We start from the raw sequence: 23,060 nt of genomic DNA on the forward strand, positions 1-23,060 counted from the left end.
CGGGGCCGGGCCGCGTGGCTCCAGCTCCCGCCCCGGGATGGAGCCTGACGAAGGCTCTTCCTCCACCTTGGGGCGACGCCACGCCGCCCGACGCTCCGCCAAGTGGAGCTGGGAGTCCCGGACGCGCCCGGCCCTCCACAATTACCGGCCGCGGGACGCAAACCCCGCGGCGTCCGAAACAAGAGCCCGGGTGTCCGGTGCCTTGCCCTCTGCCGAGCTGCCGTGGCGGACCCAGAGGCCGCCCGCCCTGAGGAAAGGTCCCGCCCGTCCTGAAGGAAGGTCCTGCCGCTCCCACACGGCGCCTGCGCCCCGCCCCCGCCCGTGCCCGCGGTCGTCGCGAAAACCCGGCGGCGACGCCCGCTCTGCTCCGCGGCGCGGCGACCGCACTGGGCATGCTCGGCGCCGGCCGGCTCGGGCTCCGGGAGGTGGGAAGCTCCGCACTCCCCGCTGCCCGCCGTGCAGCCCGCATCGCCGCGAGGCGCCGGCGGAGGGCCCGCGGCAGGCGCTGTCAGGCAGCGGGCGCTGCAGAACGGGGGTGCGGCGGCAGCTCTCCGGCTGGCCATGGCGAGGGGTGCACGGCGACCCCCTGAGTGGCGCAGAGGTGTCAGGTTAGCAGCGGGTGTCCGACGAGCCGGGAGCTGCGGGGGTTCGGGTGGGAGGGAGCTGTTACAGGCTAGGCGGCCGAGTAGTCGCGGTGGCCGCGGAACTTTGGGGCGCTTGGGCTGGCCAAGCCGGTGGTGAAGGCTGCGTGCGGGGAGGCAGCTGCAGCACCCTACTCCGGAGGGTCGCGGGATGCCTTAGATCCATCCCTTCGGGACCGAGGCTGGCGAGCTGGGGTCAGCCGCGTGCTAGGCTCGTGCTTTCACCTTCGGAGCCTCCCCCCTCCCCCTTCTCCTGGCGGGGAAAAGAACACCAGGCAGGGGCAGCGGGGGTGGGGGCACCTTCATCTTGCCCTGTATCGCGCAGAGCACTGAGCCTCAGTTTACCCTGCACAAAGCAGGTGGATTTGCTGGTCGAAGCCTCTAAGGTCCTGAGTGCAGGTTCCCTAAGAGGAACCGGGAGGGCACCTCGTCCTCCTGCTGCGGGAGTGAGGGGAGTTGTGAGTGCCTGGAGGTGGAGGCTCTTGGAGTTTGTCGCATTTGACACCACATCAAGTTGACAGCGAACTGCTGCTTGGGAGTGGGGAAAATGCAGCAACGGGCTTTTACAAAAATAATAATTGCACAACTGATTTACTTTCAGCCCAACATTTAACCCCATTCACCTCCTCCAAAAGAAAAGCAAACACAAAAATGACTTGAGCTTGCAAGTTGAAAGATGTGTGAAGCACAAAACAAAGAAGAATATTTGCAGGTCCTCTGTGTACTCACAATGTTGAAAATAATCGGTTACTGTAGAATTGTTACTGTCTTCACTGGTTAGCAGAGAAGTCTGGTTACTGTAACAGCCTATTTTGCATTATCTTGCCTTTTTTTTAAGTCTTGGAAATCTAGCATTGCAGAAGCTGCAGTGTTTTCTGAGGTTTTCTCACTTTTGTTTCTAAGTGAAACACATTTTTTTAGTTGTTACTATGCTAAAACATAGTAGAATTTCAGTATGAAATCCAAGTTAGAAAAAGATGTCTTTTCAGACGATGCAGTTCTAGTAACATCTTCCTTATGCAGGAAAAAAAAATGCACATTGTGTGTCCCACTGCAGTTTTTGCTGCTTTGTCCTCAAACCATCAGGATCTAAGAGAGCTTTCCAGATGAGCTGGGTCTAGTAGAGGTGTGGTGGACCGCCCTAGTTCTTGAAAGGACTGATTCTGCCTCTCACTACAGCTGCATTCTCAAGCCTGCTTCCACAAGTATTACTTAATGGCTTTGGTTATTCTATTTGTTAGGCTTGTTATAAAACTTGTTATAAGCTTGTTATAAAATGTTTGCTTGCATTTCTAATAAACCTCAATAGACTTCAGAAGGACATTGACTTTTCATTGGCTTGTGAATAGCCTTTAAGGTAGGAGCTTGTTTATAAGCCTGAGATGGCTCCAGTTCTAATTCCAGGTATTCTGGTAAGCACTGTGCTTGTACAAAACGGAGATTTCATATCAGGAAAGCCTGGAGCTGTCTAAACAATAATGGTAACACCATGATTACCGTTGGTGTAAGACCTTCAGTTCTCATTTCAGCCAAATAGTATTCATTACTTCTAAATTTTATTTCTATTTATATTTAGAACCTTACAACACCCACAGTTACTGAATTGATTTAATTTTTAGTAGATGTGTAATTGATAGGATGTAGTGTGATGGGTTGATACATATATACAAAGTTTAACAATCACATCATATCATTTCCATTGTGTTTCCCCTTTCTTTAAAAAAATGCGTCAAAGTAAGAATCTACCATGGAGTTCTGCATGCATAGTTTTTCATAATAGGATTTTCCATGAGCTTTTTTAAAGACACATGGATTTCAGAATTTGTTGCACTGAAGTAAACTCTTAATTCCATTTTCCATAGAATTTTTGATATACCCTCCAATGTAGATCTCATTCTCAAATTCAAGAAGCCAGAGAATCTCCCTCTTAGCCTTGGGTTTTTCCAGACAGAAGAAGCAACTAGGCCTGCTTTTGCCCTGGGTGATTGTGCATGAGAGGTTTAATAAGATCAACAGTCCCTCTTCCTAGTGTAAAAGTCCTACGACTCAGTGAAATTTGCCCAGTGGTTTATTTACACACTTCAAAATCTCCACATTCTTCAAACCTAAAACTAACAAAACCAACAGGAATAAGGTTGAAGAAGGAGTCTATTGCTGTTAATAAAGGAAAAGTAACAGAATTTGTATCCAAGTTACAAAGCAGGTGGTAATTTCTTCTCTATCATACTAGGCTATTGGGTTCTTGCAGTTCAGGTGCTAGGCATATGATTTTTAGATGTGTTTCCATATCTTTAGATACCTGTTTGATGCAATGTTGTCACATTAACCATTCGTGACCAACTATTGCCTAAAAAAGTAGATTCTCCCCCATTTATATGTAGTATTACATAATATTAATATACATTCTACTTGTTTGTCTTATAATTTAAATACTTGAGGCTATTTAAATTTGACTCCACTCAGATTCTTATTCTATTTCTAAAGTGAGAACTTCTGGATATTGAAATGCCAAATAAATATTCTAGCCAAGTTGTGTGTAGTCACCATAACTCAAGCCAATTTCTTAGACAAGTGGAATGTTTTTTGATTTTGTGTTTTGGAATATCACTTCTAACCCATCCTCTTACCCAGTATGGAATGTGATTGACCTTTTTTTAGCCAGGCCCAGGAGGACACTTAAAATTTAGATAGTATTTTGTAATTCTATGGCCAGTTACATTGGCTTTAAGATGTCAGTGTTTTAAGTACTGTGCCTTCTTGGAATGATCATAAGATTGAAGGGTTTGGTTAATTTGGTTTACACATATCCTCCAAACAGAACTCCTTTAAATTTATTGGTCTTGACTTTGCCTCTACCTGAGGTCTTTACTCATTAAAATATCACGTTAATTTTTCCTTCCCACAAACTTTTATAGTTAGTCCTTGAGGCTGCAGAAATGAATAAGACATGATGACTCACAGTTTAATTGGAGAGATATGCTTGAGGATATAAATTGCAGGATAAGTGTTCAGGGAAAGGAGTGCACATGGAACTGGGGAGACAGAGAGGAGTGAGTCCCTTGGGCTGGAGGCAGGGAGGGTGCCGATGAGGTGGTGACATTTCCAAGGGAGCTAAAGGAGTGCCTCAGGAATTGGTAGGAATCTTACAAGCAGTGAAGTAGACACTTCAAGGAGAAGGGGCACCATAGGATAGTGGAGTTAGAGCTTTTGAGATGGAGATACTAGTCTAGATGATCTAGATGGCCCTCTGTCAACACAAAGGGGCAGAAGTCAGAGGAATGCCACCTGAGTAAGATTCCACTTGGCTTTCAAGATGCAAGGGGACCTTGAAACAAGGAGTGCAGACAGTCTCTGAAAGCAGATCAACATAAGGAAGTGGATTCTGTCCCAGAGTTTCCAGAAGAGATGCAACCCTACCAACTTTTTTGACCTTGGCCCATTAAGATCCAAGTTGAACGTGCAAGCTAATTCATTTGTGTTGTTTTAATCCACTATGTTGGTAGTAATCTGTTCCAAGGACCATGGAAAGGTAACATCATATACAACAAAAGGACTGATATGATGAAATAGTGAGAAGGGACAGGAGGAAAGTACCAAGTGGTCCTTTAATGTGATAAGCAAGTGCTGTGCAAGAAAGTTTGGATTTTAGCCCAGTATAGATAAGCAATGAGAACTCAGCTACGGATTTTTAAATAACAACATAAAATGAGCAACCTGTTGGCAGTGGAAAGCTAGACCCCCAATTTCACAGGGCAGTGTAATGAAGGAAGTCTAATCATAGATGGCCGGTGGCCAAAGGGATCTATAATGAGTGTTTTAAGTAAATCTACGAATTGATCCAAAATGACTTTGTGTGTATGTGTGCAGTTAATACTTTATGCAGAGTTTTATTCACAGTTCTCAATAAAAGAAGGGTCTAGGAAGTGAATCAGAAGAGGGCAAGTCACATTGCAATTACTTTGCTTCTTCTCCTTGTACTGTTAACAGTAGTCTACTGTTCTGCGTTCTAAAAACCATGTGCATGTGAGCAGGGAACTGTGAAAGCTCAAGTTTAACAAAATTAGCTTGAAAATGACCAGATTCCACATGGGTTAACTCTGACCAGTCAGTAAAAGTGGCTTGCATTGCCTAGCGCTTGTACTGGCTCAGCTGGAAAGCTGCCACAATCAATTAGCAGTGTTTGCCATGGGCTCCATATTTAACAGAGGATGGGTGACAGGTCTGAGGCTTGATGACCTAACTTCTCTGTTTAAATATAAGTAACCCAGTCATTCTTTCCAGACATTCAGTCAGTCTTTTTTATGTACAAAGCCTCAATATTTGCCCTGTAAAAATTTATGGTCTGGTAGAGGTGACTTTTCTGAGTGTCTGGAAAGCCTAAACTGAAGAAATCTTCCACCTTGCTGTTGGAAAATAACTGTTTCAAAACTGAAGCACAAGTAAGGAAAAATTGGTAAGAGAACACCACGTTTTTCAGACAATATGGTAAAATAACCCTGGGCTAGCAATATCTGGTAGTAGAAACAACAGCAGTAGGAATTGATTAAAATTTATCTTTATAAAAATGAAGCTGCAGTTTGTGTTGTGCAGCTCCATATGCATACTTTTGTGAGGTGTTTTGTTTTTTTTAACCTAAACAGCTTTATATAATGATGTGGTAACTTATTCTCCACTACCAGCTCAATATAAACACTCTCTTTCTTGGATGTTCTTTGCCTGCACCCTTAGCTAGTCCCATAATGATTTTTTTTCCTCCGCATTCACTGGGCCATAACCTTGGTCTTCTAACTGTGGCCCACTATGTTCCTTTCTGAGTGATTTATTTTTCCTCATGACTGCATCAGCAACCCACATAACAGTGTCTCCATATCTTTATTTCAGTTTAGTCTCTCATGTTCATATTCAATCCATTTGTTAAGTCATTAATTCATGCAATAAATATTGACAACCTGATATCTTTTCATCCCAGAGACAGATGTGCAGAAAGAGTGAAATACAAGGCTGTAGCTGAAGGTTATTGAGAAAGGGAGCCTGGGACTACCTTGGGGAGTCCTGGAAAGCTTTGTCAGCTGTACAAGGTAAGAAAGGAACCCTGGCTAGAAACACAGGGGTGTGATGGGGGAACTGCTAGGAGTTCAGGAAAGGGTCTGTGATGACATGGGAGTGGTGGCAGGTGGGGAAAGGGGGCTGTTCCAGAGACATTGAAGAGGTAGATGGGAATCAGGTGTGAAGGATCCTGCATGTCCTTCTGAGAACTTGAATTTTACACTATTAACAAATGAAAATGTGGACTGTTTCAAAGCAACTCTCTTTTAGAGTCAGCTGACTTTTACAATCACATGGCATGTGATTTGGGTTTAGGCCAGAGTAGGGCAGGACTTCAAGGAAGGAGTCTAGTTCAGTGGTGCCAGTGAGAGATGATAAGCATTTAAACCAGGGAAAACCCAAGGGATGTGGTAGCTGGATATTTAGGACTGAGAATCACTGGGGCTCAGTGATTGATTTGTATGTCTGGGCAGCTCCCATGTAATGAATGGGGGTACTGGTGCCGGGTGCTGCAAAGGCAGGAGGTACACCTGTCTTGAGGGCGGAGGCAGAGAGCAGCTGTGAGGGCTCAGCTACTAGGGTAGGGCTTGAATCACGCCTGCCACAAGAGCTTCATGAGAAAGATCTCACGCCGGTGAAGGAGCAGCAAAACTGCTATGCCAGGGAAAGCTGGACCCGTCTCATCATAAGGTACAGCCATTTTAAGAGAGATATCACAGAAAGAACGAATTTCCTGAGGGGTCCTGGCTCCTGGAGAACATTAGTTGGGGGTGGGATTGCCCAGTTCTTAATTGGGGTGGCAGTTCATTCAGAGCTGCACTGAAACTGTTTTGTAATTAGAATGAGAAGCTTGCTGAACAGATACTTAAATACAATCCCTAACTTTCCTTCTAGTGAAGATTTGAGTTTGCTGGTGGTGCAAGGAAGAACTTAAGGGAAGGGTTTGTTTTTTTATCCAGGAAATTAAAAAGTCTAAGCAAAGAGCTCCACAAGTATCCACTGACAGGGTCAACCCTGAAGGCACGGGCAATGGTGGGGCAGCGGGGGTGTCAGGGAGGAGGGCTAGTTCATGTGTTCATGTCATTCCCTTTGGCTCATTACAGCTGTCACTAGATGAGCTAGGAGGTATATACCCAAGGTCTGTACCTTTCTGTGCCTTGTTAATAATAGTGCAGGCTCAATGTTGGCAGCAGTAGGACCCGTCGCAAGGAGACCAGCCACCTCTTCCCCTCTCCCCCCACCCCAAAAGAAAGCAGTTAGAACAACTGCGTGGAAAGAAAGGTGCAAAGCCCAATCTCCCAGGTCTCTAGTGGGGGAAGGTATCTGAAGACTGCATTAATTTTTGAACTCAAACTTTCCCCAGGGCTCCTTTATAGGTCTTGCCATGCTGGGATGGCTTCAACTTCTAGTAACCCTTCAGCTTTGTTGTTTCTTGCCTTCTGTAATCTTACATTGTCAGCTTCTCTACTAGAAGTGGACAAGGGCTGCCCAGTTACTGGCCAGGCCTGGCTGCGGCTCTGTGTACTCATTGCCTGCCTGGCTCCTGCACGGCCAGTCCCAAGTTGGAAGGAAGTTGAGTTTTTGTGTTTTCCTCCCATGGTAGAACTTGAACATCACTAGATGACTTGGTCTGAGTCTAGCTCTTAGATTTCTGGAAGATGCCCATTTTTCTCTGTTTCCAAACACTTTCAGGACACTTAAAATTCATTTCCAGGAAACAGTGGAGTGTCACCAGTTCTTGGTCTTGTTTAACCTTGCTTCCCAATTCCTCTGTACCCAGGACCTGTGGAGGACTTTGATTTCCTCCTTCTCCTCCTCACCCTGGCTGTCTCCCCCTCCCTGGCTATGTTAACTGCTAAAGGAGAGGGTCATCTCTTCCAAAGTTCTTGTTAGCATTTCCCCCTTTTATTAAATCAGCATTTCTGGAAGATGGGCTTAAGCCCCCAGAGTTCTACAGAAGGGCATGGACAGCAGGTGCTCTGTAAGAAAGGGCCTTGAGAAAAGATTCCACATCATGTCTTTTTCTTGGCATGCCAGGTTTATTTCTACCCCTACTACAGGGTTAAACTAAGTGTTGAGAAAACTGTCCAGTCCCTCTTAGCTTTCAGGTATTGGCCAACCCCAGGGGGCAATCTCCACTCTTCCAGCTTGCTCTTAACTCTTTTATATTTAGTTGGCAACAAGGCTCCCAAGTACCACATATCTTAAGTGTTTTTTAATCCCTACAGCAATTGGTATTCAGCTGCTAACAGCAGTCTCATAAACACTTTGAGGTCTGTGTAACTGATATGACTGGCTGCTGATTGTTTTTATCACTTAGATAAAGCTAGCTGGCCAGCTGAGAAATGATTGAGAACACACGCCAAGTGTGCTCAGCCTACCAGGGACTTTGCCCATCAAAGGGAGAGAAAAGCAAAGTTATTCCCTTGAAAAATTGTGTGTGGAAACGATCGAATGCCAATTTTCTACTTGGTTCTGTTTACAGTCATTTGCCATATTGTCATATCAATATGATTTCAACTTTTCAAGTGGCACATGACTTGGGGATATCTCTGAAAAATGAGCTAGAAAATTATTCAGATCCAAACAAACCCTTTTATTGTTTTCATACACTTTAATTTTCTGGACATGCATGACAGGTTGGACATCAGCCCAGGCTGTGTATTCACTCGTTGGTCACGGGGAAAGGGCACAAGAGTACTGGACTGAGTCAGAAGAGGTGGGCTGTGTGAGTGTTCTCTGTTCTCTGCTGGGGGCTTGGCCCCTGATTCTCATACTGTCATGGGAGCAGAAAAGTGCAGCTCTACCCTCACTTAGAAAGTTGGTGAGGTTTTTTTCATTTTGCTTTTGTTTTTGTTTTCTGGTGGGGGAAGAGGAGGAGAGTAATATCTGTAGGGGTGTGTTATAAACTGAGTACTAGGCAAATGTAAGGAAAGCTATTGTGCTCTTAAGAATTAAATCAAGGAGAGTTTGAATTGCAGGATCGTCTCTTGTTTTTTACTGAGAGTCAGTTGTTAGTGAAAGAGACTAAAACCACTTCACATGTGGGACTCTGAGGAATGTTCATTATGCAATTGGGCTTTGTGAGCCTAGGCTGTAAAGGAGGAAAAGCTATTTAACTGCTGCTCTCAGTGACTGAGCACATTTTTGCAGATAAAATGTTATTCTGATACAAGAAGAAGGCCTAGGTGATCCCACTGTGTGTCAAGAATCCCAGTGACCTTACTCAACAAGACATAGGAAGGAGGGGTAGTTCCACGTTAATTCCTTTTCATTTCAACAATAAGGACGAATATTCCAGGCAAGCAAAGTAGCCTCCCACCCCAATAAACTTACCCTTCTGCAGCCTGCACCTCCTCTGCCATGTGACTGGGGCCTCTGTGCCCTGGACCCTCTTTGGAGCACTCGTGGGAAGAGAGCATGTATCTCTGAATACAATTTTGAGATACCTAGTCTATATCGTAAAGCTAGGTTATTATGGTAATAAAAAAAATACACATATTTACCTAAAATGTCTAAGAAATAGATAGAACTTGTAGAAAATGCAGGGTAAACAGATGACCACTAACTTGGTACTAGATAGAATATAAAGGGCATAAAACTAGAATAAATTCAGCAGATACTCAGATGCTTGCTGTAAAAGAGGCAGGTTTCTAGACCCTGGGGACATAGTACTAAATGCCATCAGTGATACAAGCCCAGCCCTCCAGTGGTCACATTTTAATAGGGACAGAACCAGCATATAAATATATAGAAGAGGGAGTCTTTGAAAACTTCATAGAAAATTTGTTAGAAAAAAAAATTATGTATGAATTTTTTTGCAACAAAATAAATTGACCTTTCAATTCCATTTTTCCCAGAACATTTTGAATTATCCTCGTATGCTGCAGCAGATGCTATACAGACAAAGGCAGAGTAAAGATAGATAGAATGATGAGATAGACAACTATTTTTGTGTATATGACCAGGAGGGTCCTGCTGGCAAGGTGGCACTGAACACAGGCCTCCTGGGCAGATAGGAAGTGTTGGGAGTAATTCTCTCAGGCATCCGGAACTCGTTCCAGAGGCAATAGTAAGTGTAAGGTCTCTGGTGTGCCTGGCACATTCCAGGATTAGCGGAGCCCAGTGGGGCTGGCAGCTGATGGGGAGTGTGCCAGGGATAGAGAAGTAGAAAATGCTAACTTTGCATCAGCCAGGAACCAATTCTCAGGCCCCAGGAAAGCCTTCTCTAACACCTATCCTGAAAGAGACATGGCTGGAAAATGTACACCTCAGTAATTTTAGTGTTTTCTTTTTTAGGATCTTTATTTGAAAAGAAACAAAGAGGTCCCATCCATTGTCTCATTCCCCAATTGCTTGCAAAGGCCAGGACAATATACATTGCAGTACTTTATGAGTATTAGTGTTTTCTTATTTAAAATTTATATTTATTCAAGAGAGAATGAGAGATCCCAACTTCTGCTTCACTCCTCAAATGCCTGCAACAGACAGGGCTGGACCAGGACAAGACCAAGATCCACATGAGTGGCAAGGACTCAATTATTGCAGCCACCACCTGCTACCCCCCAGGTTGCACCTATACAGGAAGATAGAATTACAAGCAGAGCTTAGACTTGAACCCTGGCACTCCACTGTGGAAGGCTGATGTCCAAATTACATGTTAACCACTAGACCAAATGCCTACCACTTTTTTTCACTATTTGAGGAATTCATATGCATAGCCTGATGCGTTTACTGATAATTTAAAAACTAATAAAAGTAATGAACTCTTGAGGCCAAGTACACTCAATGAATAATTTGAACACAAATCATATTGGGGGTAGGGGAGTAGAATTTTGTTAATGATGAAAATCTCATCCACACGTATCAAGAGCATACACAGGACCTATTTGTGGTGAATGGTTACAAGTAGAATGAAGCTCAAAAGCCTGATAGCAAATTCATTGGACTAAAATTTAAAAATTAAATCTTCCTACATATGCATTCTAAATGAATCATGAGAATGTTTTGAAAGTACACTATTTTTGGGCCCGGCAGCGTGGCCTAGTGGCTAAAGTCCTTGCCTTGAACGCGCCGGGATCCCATATGGGCGCCGGTTCTAATCCCGGCAGCTCCACTTCCAATCCAGCTTCCTGCTTGTGGCCTGGGAAAGCAGTTGAGGATGGCCCAATGCATTGGGACCCTGCACCCGCATGGGAGACCTGGAAGAAGTTCCTGGTTCCCGGCATCGGATTGGCACAGCACCAGCCCGTTGCAGCTCACTTGGGGAGTGAATCATTGGATGGAAGATCTTCCTCTCTGTCTCTCCTCCTCTCTGTATATCTGACTTTGTAATAAAAATAAATCTTTAAAAAAATTTAAAAAAAAAGAAAGTACACTATTTTTAAGGAAGGGAGAGGTGGATTGGGAGAAAAATATCCTAATGGTAGAAACAGGACAAGAAGGACAAGTGCTTCTGGATCAACTATAGGACAAGTCTAGAATACAATAAGACTGGTGTGCATGTTGACACCACATGGCCACCCTTTTATCTGCACCACAATCTGTCTGGGGGAACTGTCCTGGCAGCATTAAGGCAGCATCTACCACAGTGCATCTGTCCCATTTGTATTAAGTTCCTCAATTTGATTTATTCCCTGGATCATCAGATACATGAGGAAATGTCTCTCTGATCAACTACCAATTTGCATTACTTGCACCCCATACTGTTCATTTAGCACAAGCATTTGAAACAGACAAACCCATGCTGAAATACCAACTAGCTCTTATACAAAAATACACCTGTGATTAGATTGGCCCTCACTGCTTGTCTTAATTGCTGAAACTTAAAAAAAATCCTGTCTTATAGAATGAAGAGATTATAGCGTAATCCCATCTGGACATGGGCAGTCATGGGCATTTTACTCTGGGTCTAAGCCTCTACATTAATTTATGACCCTGGGCAATCACTTGCCTCCTCTGGGCTTCCCTTTCTCATTTGGTACAAAGGAAAAACCTTTATGAAGATACCTAATATTCCCTATGTCTAATGTTCTACTGTGAGCAAATATGTATGACAGATCTATTTTTATTTTGCTATGTTACATCTGTAGGTAAAGAAACTTTAATAGATTTTTTTTCTTCCTGCTTTTATAAAGGTTTGGTTTTTCTTTTCTCTCTGAAAAACTGCAGTAGTGAATCTCATGAGGACATCCCTTTTGATGATCAAGTTTAATTCTTGTGTCTAGTAGGATATCAGGATCTCACCTGCATGCTAAAATCATATTTTTAGTGACGTGAGTAATTTAAACATTCCATTTCTGAACAACATATACTGTATAACTTAATCTGAAAAAAAAAGTATGATGAAGGTCCAAGAATAGTTTTTTACTCCTGAGTACCATAAAAATAAAGTCATATGCCTCCACATAGCTCTCAGTTTGTGACAGTGTATACTTCTGAATGTCATCCCTGATGCTTGTCATTGTAGCACCTTCTATTGCCAGGTGTTCAGAGAGACAGTGAAGCAAGGGAGAGAAGTGAAGGACTCGGGCAGGAGCTATCATGGGTTCTGAAAAGTTAGGCTGGCAGGCCTTCATCCAAATGCTGCAACCATGGAGAATGCTGCCCAAGAGATTGTTAGTTAAAATTCTTAATTCACATACATTCCTCTGATGGTGCTAGACATCAATTTTTAGCAAATGAGAAACTCCCTTACTAAGAGGATTGTTACTGTAATTGTAGGCATTGCTACTTGGAAGGTATCTGGTGTTGCTTTAACTTGCTGCAAAATAGTCATTATATCCTGAATGGTCTGATTCCTTTACCTCTTTGAATCTTCCTTGCTGCCTGTAGTTCAGGCCTATTTGCTCTTTCCTTTGTGGATGCTGAGGTAATCTCCAGGCTACCTCTTACCATACTAAAGTCAAGGCTAGTATGGGTGGCACTGTGGTGTACAGGTTAAGCAAGTACCTTAATGCTGGCATCCTCTATCAGCACCAGTTCAAATCCCAGCTCCTCCACTACCCATCCAGCTCACTGCTAATGTTGACTAGGAAAACAGCAGATGTTTTAAGTGCTTGGGCTCCTGCATCCTTGTGGATGACTTGGAAGAAACACTGGACTCCAGGCTTTCGCCTACCCTACCGTGGCTGTTACAGACATTTGGGAAATGAATTTTAGCAGATGCAAATATTCTCCCCCTTTTTGTAACTCTGCCTTTCAAATAAATAAATTTATAGTAATCGAAATTATAATTACAATGTCTTTTTTTAAAAAAAAGGTTGAAGCCATCTTCCATCTTTTTTCTTTAAAAATATAATTTATTAGAAAGGCAGAATTGGGGTGTGGGCTAATTTTCTGCCTGTAGCTCCAACATCCCATATGGGTGCCGGTTCTAGTCCACTTCTAGATGAGACTAGAATCAGTGGGCTGCTCTACTTCTCATCCAGCTCCCTGCTTCTTAGAAAAGCAGCAGAGGATGGCTCAAGTCCTTGGGCCCCTGCACCCATGTAGGAAAGTCAAACGCCGAGTGGTTGAGCTCTGGCCATTGGAGCCAGTTGGGGAGTGAACCATAAATGGAAGATCTCTCTCTCTCTCTCTTTTCCTCTCTCTTTTTCCCTCTCCCTCCCTCCCTACCTCCCTCCCTCCATCTCTCCCCTCTCCCTCCTTTCTTTCCTCCCCTTCTCCCCATGAATCTGCCTTTCAAATAAAAGATAAATAAAGCTTTGAAAAACAAAACCAACAACAATGGGGAAAAAAAGCAGAATTTCATAGAGGGGGTGGAGGAAAGAAATCTTCCATCCACTAGTTCACTTCCCAAATGGCCCATAATACTTGGGACTGCACCAGGCTGAAGCCAGGAGCCTGAAACTCCATCTGGGTCTCTCACATAGGTGGTAGAAGCACAAGCACTTAGTCCATCTTGTACCACTTTTTCAGACTCATGAACAGAAAACTAGATTAGGAACAGAGCAGCTGGGACTTGAAGTGGCACTCTCCTTGGATGCTGGTGTCTGTGTCATGGGAAGTAGCTTAACCTGCTATACCATGATGCCAGTCCCAAGGCCTTCTTGCTAACACAGAACCAACCACATCCCTTCCCTTTTGCAGGCCTTGTGTCTGTGTCCCAGTTCTTGTCACTGCATACTATTCCTGTCCTTACCTGGACCAGCCTAATTCCTACCACCTAATAATTGCTTAGGAAAATTTTTTTAAGTCCATTTTTTTTGTTCTGTAAATTTTTTAAAAGATTTATTTATTTTTATTGGAAAGGCGGATATACAGAAAGGAGGAGAAACAGAAAGGAAGATCTTCCATCCAATGACTCACTCCCCAAGTGGCCACAATGGCCGGAGCTGAGCCAATCCGAAGCCAGGAGCCAGGAGCTTCTTCCAGGTCTCCCACACGGGTGCAGGGTCCCAAGGCTTTGGGCTGTCCTCGACTGCATTTCCAGGCCACAGGCAGGGAGCTGGATGGGAAGCGGGACCGCCGGGATTAGAACCAGCGCCCATATGGGATCCCGGCGCGTTCAAGGCAAGGACTTTAACCACTACACCATCGCGCAGGGCCCTGTTCTATAAATTTTAATCAATTCTAATACATGGGAAAGGAAGTCACAAAATGTGTCCATAAATCTTTTAATGAAATAGTGATGACTTTTAAGTAGATGGTGTGGTAAAATCCCCTCTGTAACTGTACAAATTACTCATCATAATGGGTGGCAAAATGTCAGCACTAATGCTGCCAAGAGAAAACAATAATCTGTCTTCATCCGTTCAAAACACCCTTGAACAAGAGGTCCTTTTCCTTCCAGTTCCATCAATGCAAAGACAGTAGTCTTGTTGGTAGTTGGAAAAACAAGAAATAAATCTCAACAAAGATTTATTAAACAGTTTTAGATAGAATGCAATTGTTGGAAAGGAGGGACAAGGTCAAAGAAGAAACATTTGATGTTTGTAAAATATTCTCTTTGTGCTATTTGTAGAAGGTAAAGTAGCCTGTGAAACTGTTCCCAAAGGCTGTGCACAAACACATGAAGCTACACAATTAGTCCATTGTAGGCTTTGTGTTGAAGCCTAGTCTTGAGATCTGTGGTTTTTGAAGGACTGCATTTTAAGCTGTTGGATTATAGTGCTAATGGCCTACTCTTTAGTGACTAAAATGTCTTTTATGATGTTAGAGTGTTATTAACTAAATATTTTGTGATGCTGTCTAGTAGATTCAGGACTAACATGCTGAGAAAGGGAACATTCTATATTCCCAAGATTCAGGAGTCAAATTACGTCCTGTGTTCTCCAGTTTACACATTATAAATTACTTTTAAACAATTTTCAGCAAATTCCACATGAGAGTGACATCATATGGTATGTATATAAGCATTATTCTGGGTGCCCAGGATTAAGGAAAGCCTATAGAACTATATGTGAGGATTTCTACCATCCATGAACACTCCTGATAATTGGAAAAACAAAAAGTACAGCATCATATGCCAGGATGACAAGTTTGGAATAAACTACAAATAACAGGAGAAGATTGGAAGATCTACAACCTTTGAGAGCTGGGATTCATAGCAAGGGGAAGGTAGAAGCAGGGATGTATACTGGGTAGGCATGCAACAAATACTGTTTCTCTGTATCACCTAGGCTGTCCAGTGCCTCTCCCATCTACCAACCCCACAGCACCTGAAAATCATAGTGAAACTGTATCTCTTTCCTCAGCCATACTGTGAATGGACATGACCTGTATTTTTGTTTGGTTGATCAACTACTTAGATTAATTTTATCTAACAGACAAACTGAGAAGCAGTTGGACACAGATCTTATTCCCACAAGACCAGGGCTGGGTCAGTCTAATGTGTGTAACAGGAAACTCAATCCAGTTCTCCTACATGGGTAACAGCAACCCAAACACTTGAGTCATTACCTGCTGCCTTCCAGGGTAGAAATTAGGAGGAAGCTGGAAAAGTAGTATAGCTAACCCTGGCACTGCAATATGAAAGATGAACATCCCAAGCCATGTCTTCACTGCTCAGCCAAGCACCCATTCCTGGCCTGTGATTTGTGGAGCTTGGTAGAATTCCCCATTTTCTGAATCCCTGGAAGTGTGCCAAGACATAATAAGTACTTTTTAAAAATGTGAGTGGAGGGCCTGGCACAATGGTGAGCCCTCCACCTCCAGGTGCTGGGATCCCATATGGGTGTGAGTTAGTGTCCTGGATACTCCACCTCCCTTCCAGATCCCTGCTTGTGGCGTGGGAAAGCAGCAGAGGATGATCCACAGCCTTGGGACCCTGCATCCATGTGGAAGACCCAGAGAAGTTTCCTGGCTCCTGGCTTTGGATGGCTCAGCTCCAACAGTTGTGGCCATATAAGGAGTGAATTAACAGATGGAATATCTGTCTGTCTCTCCTCTCTTTAAATCTGCCTTTCCCATAAAATTAAATTAATCTTTAGGGGCGTGGGGAGGGGTGGGGGGATTCCCAGAGCCTATGAAACCGTCACATAGTGCATAATAATTAATAAAAAAAATTAAATTAATCTTTAAAAATCTAAGTGAAAAGAACATGATATGAGACGCAGGGAATTCTCATTAAAATTATTAATTCAATAGTATTCACAAAGTTAATGCTATTTTCAGTTTCAGAGTAAAACCACTCTGATATCAATCAAAGGTAAATTATATATTACATTTTCTGCATCTTAATAAGTTTTCAGACTGGAAAAAGGTGGAAATAAACATGGAGAAGAAAAGGAATCCGGTTTACTAAAATTCTTGCATTTGAACAAAAATTACTACCTCTGTGTTTACTCAAGTCTCTAAAGGAGCTAGATGCAGTTGTAGAGTAGTTGCTATGTTTCTGGCCCAAAGTGCCTGCTGATGCTATTAAAATATAGCACAACCATCTCCCCTTCTCTTTGTTCCTGCTAGCACAATGTGCTTAACCAATGTGATGGCCTCTGGAACTGAAAACAGCTCTGGAGCTATGCATTTGAAAATTCAGTTTGATCTTCCATTTGTCGCATTCTTTGTAATTGTCGTGGTGGGAATTTATCACATGTTTATTAGAACCTGTCTTTTTAGTTGAAGCCCTGATTCTCCCCCAGGATATCTAGTTAGGCATCAGAGAGTCCAAGAGCCCATAGTCGCTCTGTGCAGCGCATGCGTAGATAGGTGATTCATGCCTTCTTAGACTGCAGTTCCTGCAGAAGACCCTGTACTGAAGGTAATTTGTAATGATGGGAGTGCCACGACACTCAGCAACATATTAAACAAAACCACTTTATTTAAACATTTATTTATTTGAAAGGCAACGTTGCAGAGAGAGCGAGCGCTTTTATTTTCTGGTTTACTTGCCAAACTGCCACAATAGCCAGGAGTGAGCCAGAGTGAAGCCAGGAGCCAGAAACTCTAACTGGATCTCTCACATGGATACCAAGGGGTCCCAGCACTTGGGCTATCATTAATACCTGCCTGCCAAGGAGCGTTAGCAGACAGCTGGACCGGAAGTGGAGTAGCAAGGACCCAAATTGGTGCTTATATTGGATGGTGGCATCTCAAGCAGCTTAAGCCACTGTGCCATGATGCTGGCCCCCAAAGTGTGTCTTTTAAAAGGCATAATTTGAAATATACTAAAGAAGCTCAATTTTAAAAAGTCTATTTTATCCATTATGCTAATAATTCTTGCTCACCAAGAAGTAAGCCAAGTATTGGATAAGTGCTTGGTATATATGTAGTAGTAAGTCCTTATACTTGGACTGTAGTCAAATATACACCAACTTAAGGGGGTTGAAACTGGAAACCTTTAGCCCAGCATGTCTAATTTTCAAGCCCATACTCTTAACTTTTTTTTTTGTTTGTCTGAGTGTAGGAGCTTTGCAACCAAGCTGACACAAGGAAGCCACAAGGGTATCAAAGTAAAGACAGACAGTTGCAAAGTCAAAGGAGAGTATTTATCATTCCAGTGCAGGCTGTGCTGCTCCCTTAGCCACATGGCTTTGGGTGGTGGAGGAGTATGCTGGCCTTGCTGAGGCTGGAAGGCTCTCCAGTTCAGAGAGACATGTAGAAATCTGCAGCCCTAAGGAAGCTTTACTTTCCTACTGGAGATTTCTCCTGCCTGAGGAACTAACTGATCACAAGCAGGTACCTCTTCAGTTTTATCGTGTACAGAATCAGAATAGTAATTTCTGCTTTTGGAGAGATTCTTCAGTCAATAGACAGATTAACTGAGCATTTAACACATCAGGAACAACTTCAGATACTACATATAAAAATAAATGTGGCAGACAGAATGGTCAGTGTGGTATTGGTATAAAGCGGGACATAGAGATCAGTGAAACAGAATAACAGTTTAGACATAAATCTACATATGTATGATTGTTTTTAAGGTGGTGGTAAGATAATCTGTTGGGGAAAATGTAGTTTTTTGTATAAGAATGCTAAAACCACTGGACATCAGATGGAGAGGAGGGGGAATGGACCTTCATTCTTTTTGTGGCATACCCTGAAATAATTGAATGGATCTGTGTGAAAGCTGAAACAGAGAAGGGGCAGAAAAAACTCTTTATGGTGATAAAGAACTTCTATCTTGTTCATTGTGGTAGTTCTACAGGTATATAGATTTGCTGAAATTCACCTAACATATATACCTGCAACAAGTACATTTTATTGTGTTAATTATACCACAGTAAAATCTGGTTTTTTGTTTGTTTTAAAAAAGATTATTTTTATTTGAAAGTCATATTTACAGAGAAAGAAGCAAAGATCGAGATCTTCCATTCACTGATTCATTCCCCAAATGGCCACAACATCCAGAGCTGGCTGATCTGATGCTGGGGAGCCAGTAGTTTCCCATGGGGATGCAAGGGCACAAGCACTTGGGCAATTCTCTCTTGCTTTCCCAAGCTATTAGCAGGGAGCTGGATAGGAAGTGCAGCAGCCAGGATTTGAATTGGCACCCATATGGGGTGCTGGAGGTCAGTGGAAGATTAGATTGTTATGCCGTGATTCCAACCCCAATAAGTTACTTTATTAAAGGAAATCACATCATTTATCACTCCCTTGCTTAAAAATGTCAAATGAACATTAGAATAAGATTACACATTTCTTACTCCAACCTGTAAGCCATAGGTACTCTGCATTTACCTGTGTCTGACCCATCTTGTGACTCTTCTGTCCTTGTTTCCTTATCTACTCATATATTATGTAGCTTAAAGCCACCTCTTCACTAAAGTCCTTCCTGAATATCTAACTCAACAATGGACACATTATGGTGTGGTTTTTCTTTTTTTTTAATATAATTTTAAAGATGTGTTTATTTAGAAAAATATTGTATTTATTTTCTTATTTATTTATTTGAAAGAGTTAACAGAGAGGGAGGGACAGAGAAAGATCTTCCATCTGCTGGTCATTTTCCAAGTGGCCACATGGCCAGCGCCAAGCCAGGAACCAGCAACACAATCCAGGTCTCCTACATGGGTGACAGGGGCCCATGCACATGGGCCACCCTCTTCTGCTTTTCCCAAGTCATTAGCAGGAAATTGGATTTGTAGAGGAAGAGCCTGGACTTGAACCGATACAGGATGCTGACATCACAGCCAGTGTCTCTACCTGTCACACCACAATTTAGACCTCTATGGGGTATTTTGTCAAAGCATGCATCATCAACTGAGATTCTTATTTACATATGTGCTTATTTATTGTGTGCTCCTGCCATTGAGAGTATGAATTCCATATAAAATGAAAGATTTTGTAACTCTAGAATGCAGAATGATTTAGTAATAGTTACATAGAATGCAGAACTATTTAATAATAGTTCTATAATACTTTTGAGTAAATAAAAAGGTAAAGAATTCATAATTTATAATATAGGCAGTAGAGAGAACTCAGGTCTTGTCTTACATAGAAGAATTTCCACACAGACAAGGGAGTGAATGAAGCAAAATTTAATTGTCAGAAACCTGTATCTGAAGCAGTCAGCAAAGGGGCTCCAAGAGAGGAAAACTTGAAAAACTGGTTGTAGGTTTTGAAACACAGTTAGGGGAACAGTCAATCAGAAGATGGAGGGAAAAAAAACCTTAAAGGACAAGAACTGTAATCCTATCTAGCCTGCTGTTGGAAAAACAAGGCATCAGAAGGGTGGGATAGGTAACTTTTGTCTGTCCTCACGATAAAACTAGAATGTTAAAAAGGTGTCTTGCTAAAGGTAGCTTCTGGAGAGAAGCACGCATCTTCACCACTCTTAAAGGGACTCCCCCCACCTTTTCTTCCCAACAGGGACCTGGCCTAACTGCCTGTTAGTTCATCTGCTTCCTCACAATGGCAATAAAGACCAGAACCCTAGAAAGAGCTGTGGATTAGAAGAGGGACCAGTGATGACTCTCTAGGGATTAACTAACTTTTAAGGAATAGGAAACAAAAGAGAAGTCACTAAAGAATAATGAAAGCAATTAGGAACCAAAAGGGAAGCTACAGAGAATTTTAAGAAAAAATATTATAAGGATATAAGGACCAAAAACTTGGGAACCAGAAGGACTGGTGCCCTGAGCAACAACTGTGGTAGTTTGAACAATTGAGCAAAAGATGCAAGATGCTTTCCCCAAGGTAGGAAGATGGGTAGAGGGAATTCATGCTGACAAGTCTTAGGAGAACATTGCCTTTCTTTTGTTTTGTCTTTAAGAAGTTAGGAATACCATTGGCCAAACTGGTTATCTTGAAAGCGGAAGATGTCTACAAAGCTTTGATAAGACAGTCTGCCAGTTGTCACTGATGACCTGGCAAGGACTAGAGATCATTCCTTTATTTTTGGAAAGAACTGCACCATTGTAATTTCTTCAGTAGTACTCCAGCCTCCTGGGTGTAGGGCCCAGAATGACAAAGGATTAACTTGCTCAAGTTTGTACACTGACAGAGTGATTGTGGCATAAAGACAAGAGATGAGGATATTGGGATTTGAAGTCAATATGCCTTGGTCTGGACTGACAGAAATGAGGTATCTAGGTCATGGGTGGGGAAAATACAAACGGAAAATAAAGAAGAGCTGAAGATCCCAGTGAGGGGAGTAAGTTCTGGAAGAATGGTTAGTAATATTTAAACAATCAGTTATTTAAAACTGCACAATTGCTTGCAACTTTAACATTTAGAATTTAGAGAAGTAAAAGGCCATGGTTGTAGCCAAGGATTAGTGCGTAAAATGGAGCATAGAAGAATAGGTGAAGGTTAGATCTTTGAACCTAGAAATAACAGTTACACATAATGTCACCCCATATGCACCAATTATTTTCCTCCAGCCTTCTGGAGACAGATGAAACCTAAAGTCAGGGATTTAACGGAGAATCAGTAGATGCCAGTAACATAGAATGGAGTCCACCAAGACAGGTGGAGCTCAAGGAGCACATGCCCTGTGCTATGGGAAAGTGGATGTCCCAGAAGCCTTAGTGGGAGTTATGTGAATGCCAGGATAATTCTGATGAATGTTTCCAAACACTGGCAGAGTCAAGACCATCCAGACTGAAGTAGAGTGGAGATCATCTTTACTGGAATAGAAGAGGTTAAGGAACATGTCAGGTGAACAATCAGGTCATTCCCAGTGAAAACAGGTGATAGGGTGGAAAGAGTACTTGCAAATCTAAAGGAAAGAGGCCTGAACTGATTTTATTAACCCAGTGGAGGAATGTGATATAAATGTAGCACAAGAAATGTTCCCTCTAAGAGCACTATATTTTAAAAGCAAGAAAAATAAAATGACATTTGTATAATGACTTCTGTGTAAAACATAATTTAACCTTTGAAACATCTTCTGAAAGTGTGTTATATTTTAAAATAATTTATGTTTCATCTAGATTGCTGAAATTGCATAATATGAATGTTAATATTTATATGTGTGTGGCTTTTCTTTCTTAACAGATTCTTAATCAAGTACCAGCTCTGTGGATCCAGGACAGGTGTGTCCCATGGCCTGCTCTGAACAGTGTGTTATCTGGTAGAAGATTCCATTGGCAAACCATCTCTCTGTTGCCTTACAGAGCAAGCCAAGAAGATGGGTCGATTGAAGAGCCATCTGACTGTGTGCTTTCTACCTTCTGTGCCCTTTTTAATCCTAGTATCCACTCTAGCCACTGCTAAGAGTGTGACAAATAGCACTTTAAATGGCACTGACATGGTCTTGGGCTCTGTGCCCGTAATCATGGCCAGAACTGACCATATCATAGTCAAGGAAGGGAACAGTGCCTTGATTAACTGTAGTGTTTATGGCATTCCTGACCCACAGTTCAAGTGGTATAATTCCATGGGCAAGCTGCTGAAAGAAGATGATGATGAGAAGGAGAGAGGAGGAGGTATGCCTTAAAGTCAAATGTTATAACACAGAAACATGAGATTCAGAGCCAGTACCTGCCATGTTAGTTGTTCTTAGGCAAGTCTTTGTTTTCCAGACGCAGAAGAGAGACTATAACCATCAAGGCTCAATGTAGTAAGTGATTTTTTTCACTCATTGAATTGGAAGGTAAAGAACAAACATTGAAGTCTCATAAAAGCCTCTTAGAAAGTTACAGTGTAATACAGTGAGAATAGACATATGGGTGAAATGATTTTCCTTAAGTATATTTTTCATTCATAATGGAGTTTTGTTTTCTTTCATGGAGATGGCTCAAATAAATAATATAGCAGTTGTTTGTCATGAAATGTCAGTTAAATTCACTGACTGTAGATTTGAAGACCAACTTGTTAAAAAGAAATCTCTCCCCAAGTTCTGAAGCCCTGGCTGGGAGCTTTCTGTGCTCTGGGAGTCCTGGCTGTGGTCTGTACACCAAGGCCAAGAGAGAGCACAGACACAATAGTCAGAAATGATGCAGGCAGTAGGATAATGCTTGGTTTTAAATGAATGAGTTTCTGACCAAGCCAACATGAATCATCTACCTAAAGCACTACATTTACTTCAGGGAGCAGCAACTCCAGACAGAGTTGTTTTAGATGAGAAAAGTAATTGTCCAAATACACAAGCCCAATCTGATTGACCTGAAGGAGTTAATCTACTTTCTCAGCATGTACATAGTGATGAAGTAAAGGATTGGCTGTTGGGGAGTAAAGAAACCATTGTTCTTCTTGCTAGTTTCATTCATTCATGTTGCCTTCCCCATTCTCTAACCCTTTACCCAATGAACAATCCCCAGAAAACTTTCTGCTCCAGGAAAGCCTACAATTTTAATCTTTCATTTCATCTTAATTGCTTTGAAAAAAACGGGGCCTAATGCCTTGTATCTCCTCTGGAGGTATGTAAGTGGATTTTTATTGCAGTTAACATCCTTATACTTCATCCTGTTCCTAATGGTTAGGCTGCTAGAAGTCCAACTTACTTTGAAAGTGGCATTTCTCTGTAGTACTATCATGTATGTTGCT

General features: G+C 42.4%; 1 protein-coding gene across 9 annotated transcripts in view; it reads left to right on the plus strand.

Annotated features, from left to right (window-relative positions):
- The first annotated feature begins 373 nt into the window (after positions 1–373).
- Positions 374–23,060, plus strand: part of MFAP3L (microfibril associated protein 3 like) — a 36,983-nt gene continuing 14,296 nt past the window's right edge. For 2 of the 9 annotated variants that reach the window (XR_009246277.1, XM_058669991.1), the window contains exons 1-3: positions 377–608; positions 21,570–21,607; positions 21,689–22,000. Coding sequence is in view for 8 of the 9 variants with exons in the window: in XM_058669991.1 (XP_058525974.1) it covers positions 562–608; positions 21,570–21,607; positions 21,689–22,000 (397 nt within the window). In the remaining variant the exon portion in view is untranslated. Of the gene's footprint in view, positions 609–16,320; positions 16,339–20,210; positions 20,268–20,641; positions 20,743–21,089; positions 21,263–21,569; positions 22,001–23,060 lie in introns of those variants that run through there. The other 7 variants (XM_058669996.1, XM_058669997.1, XM_058669998.1 and 4 more) reach the window with 7 other exon arrangements.

This window comes from Ochotona princeps, chromosome 11, assembly GCF_030435755.1.
Source record: "Ochotona princeps isolate mOchPri1 chromosome 11, mOchPri1.hap1, whole genome shotgun sequence".
In the NCBI taxonomy this organism is placed as follows: Eukaryota; Metazoa; Chordata; class Mammalia; order Lagomorpha; family Ochotonidae; genus Ochotona; species Ochotona princeps.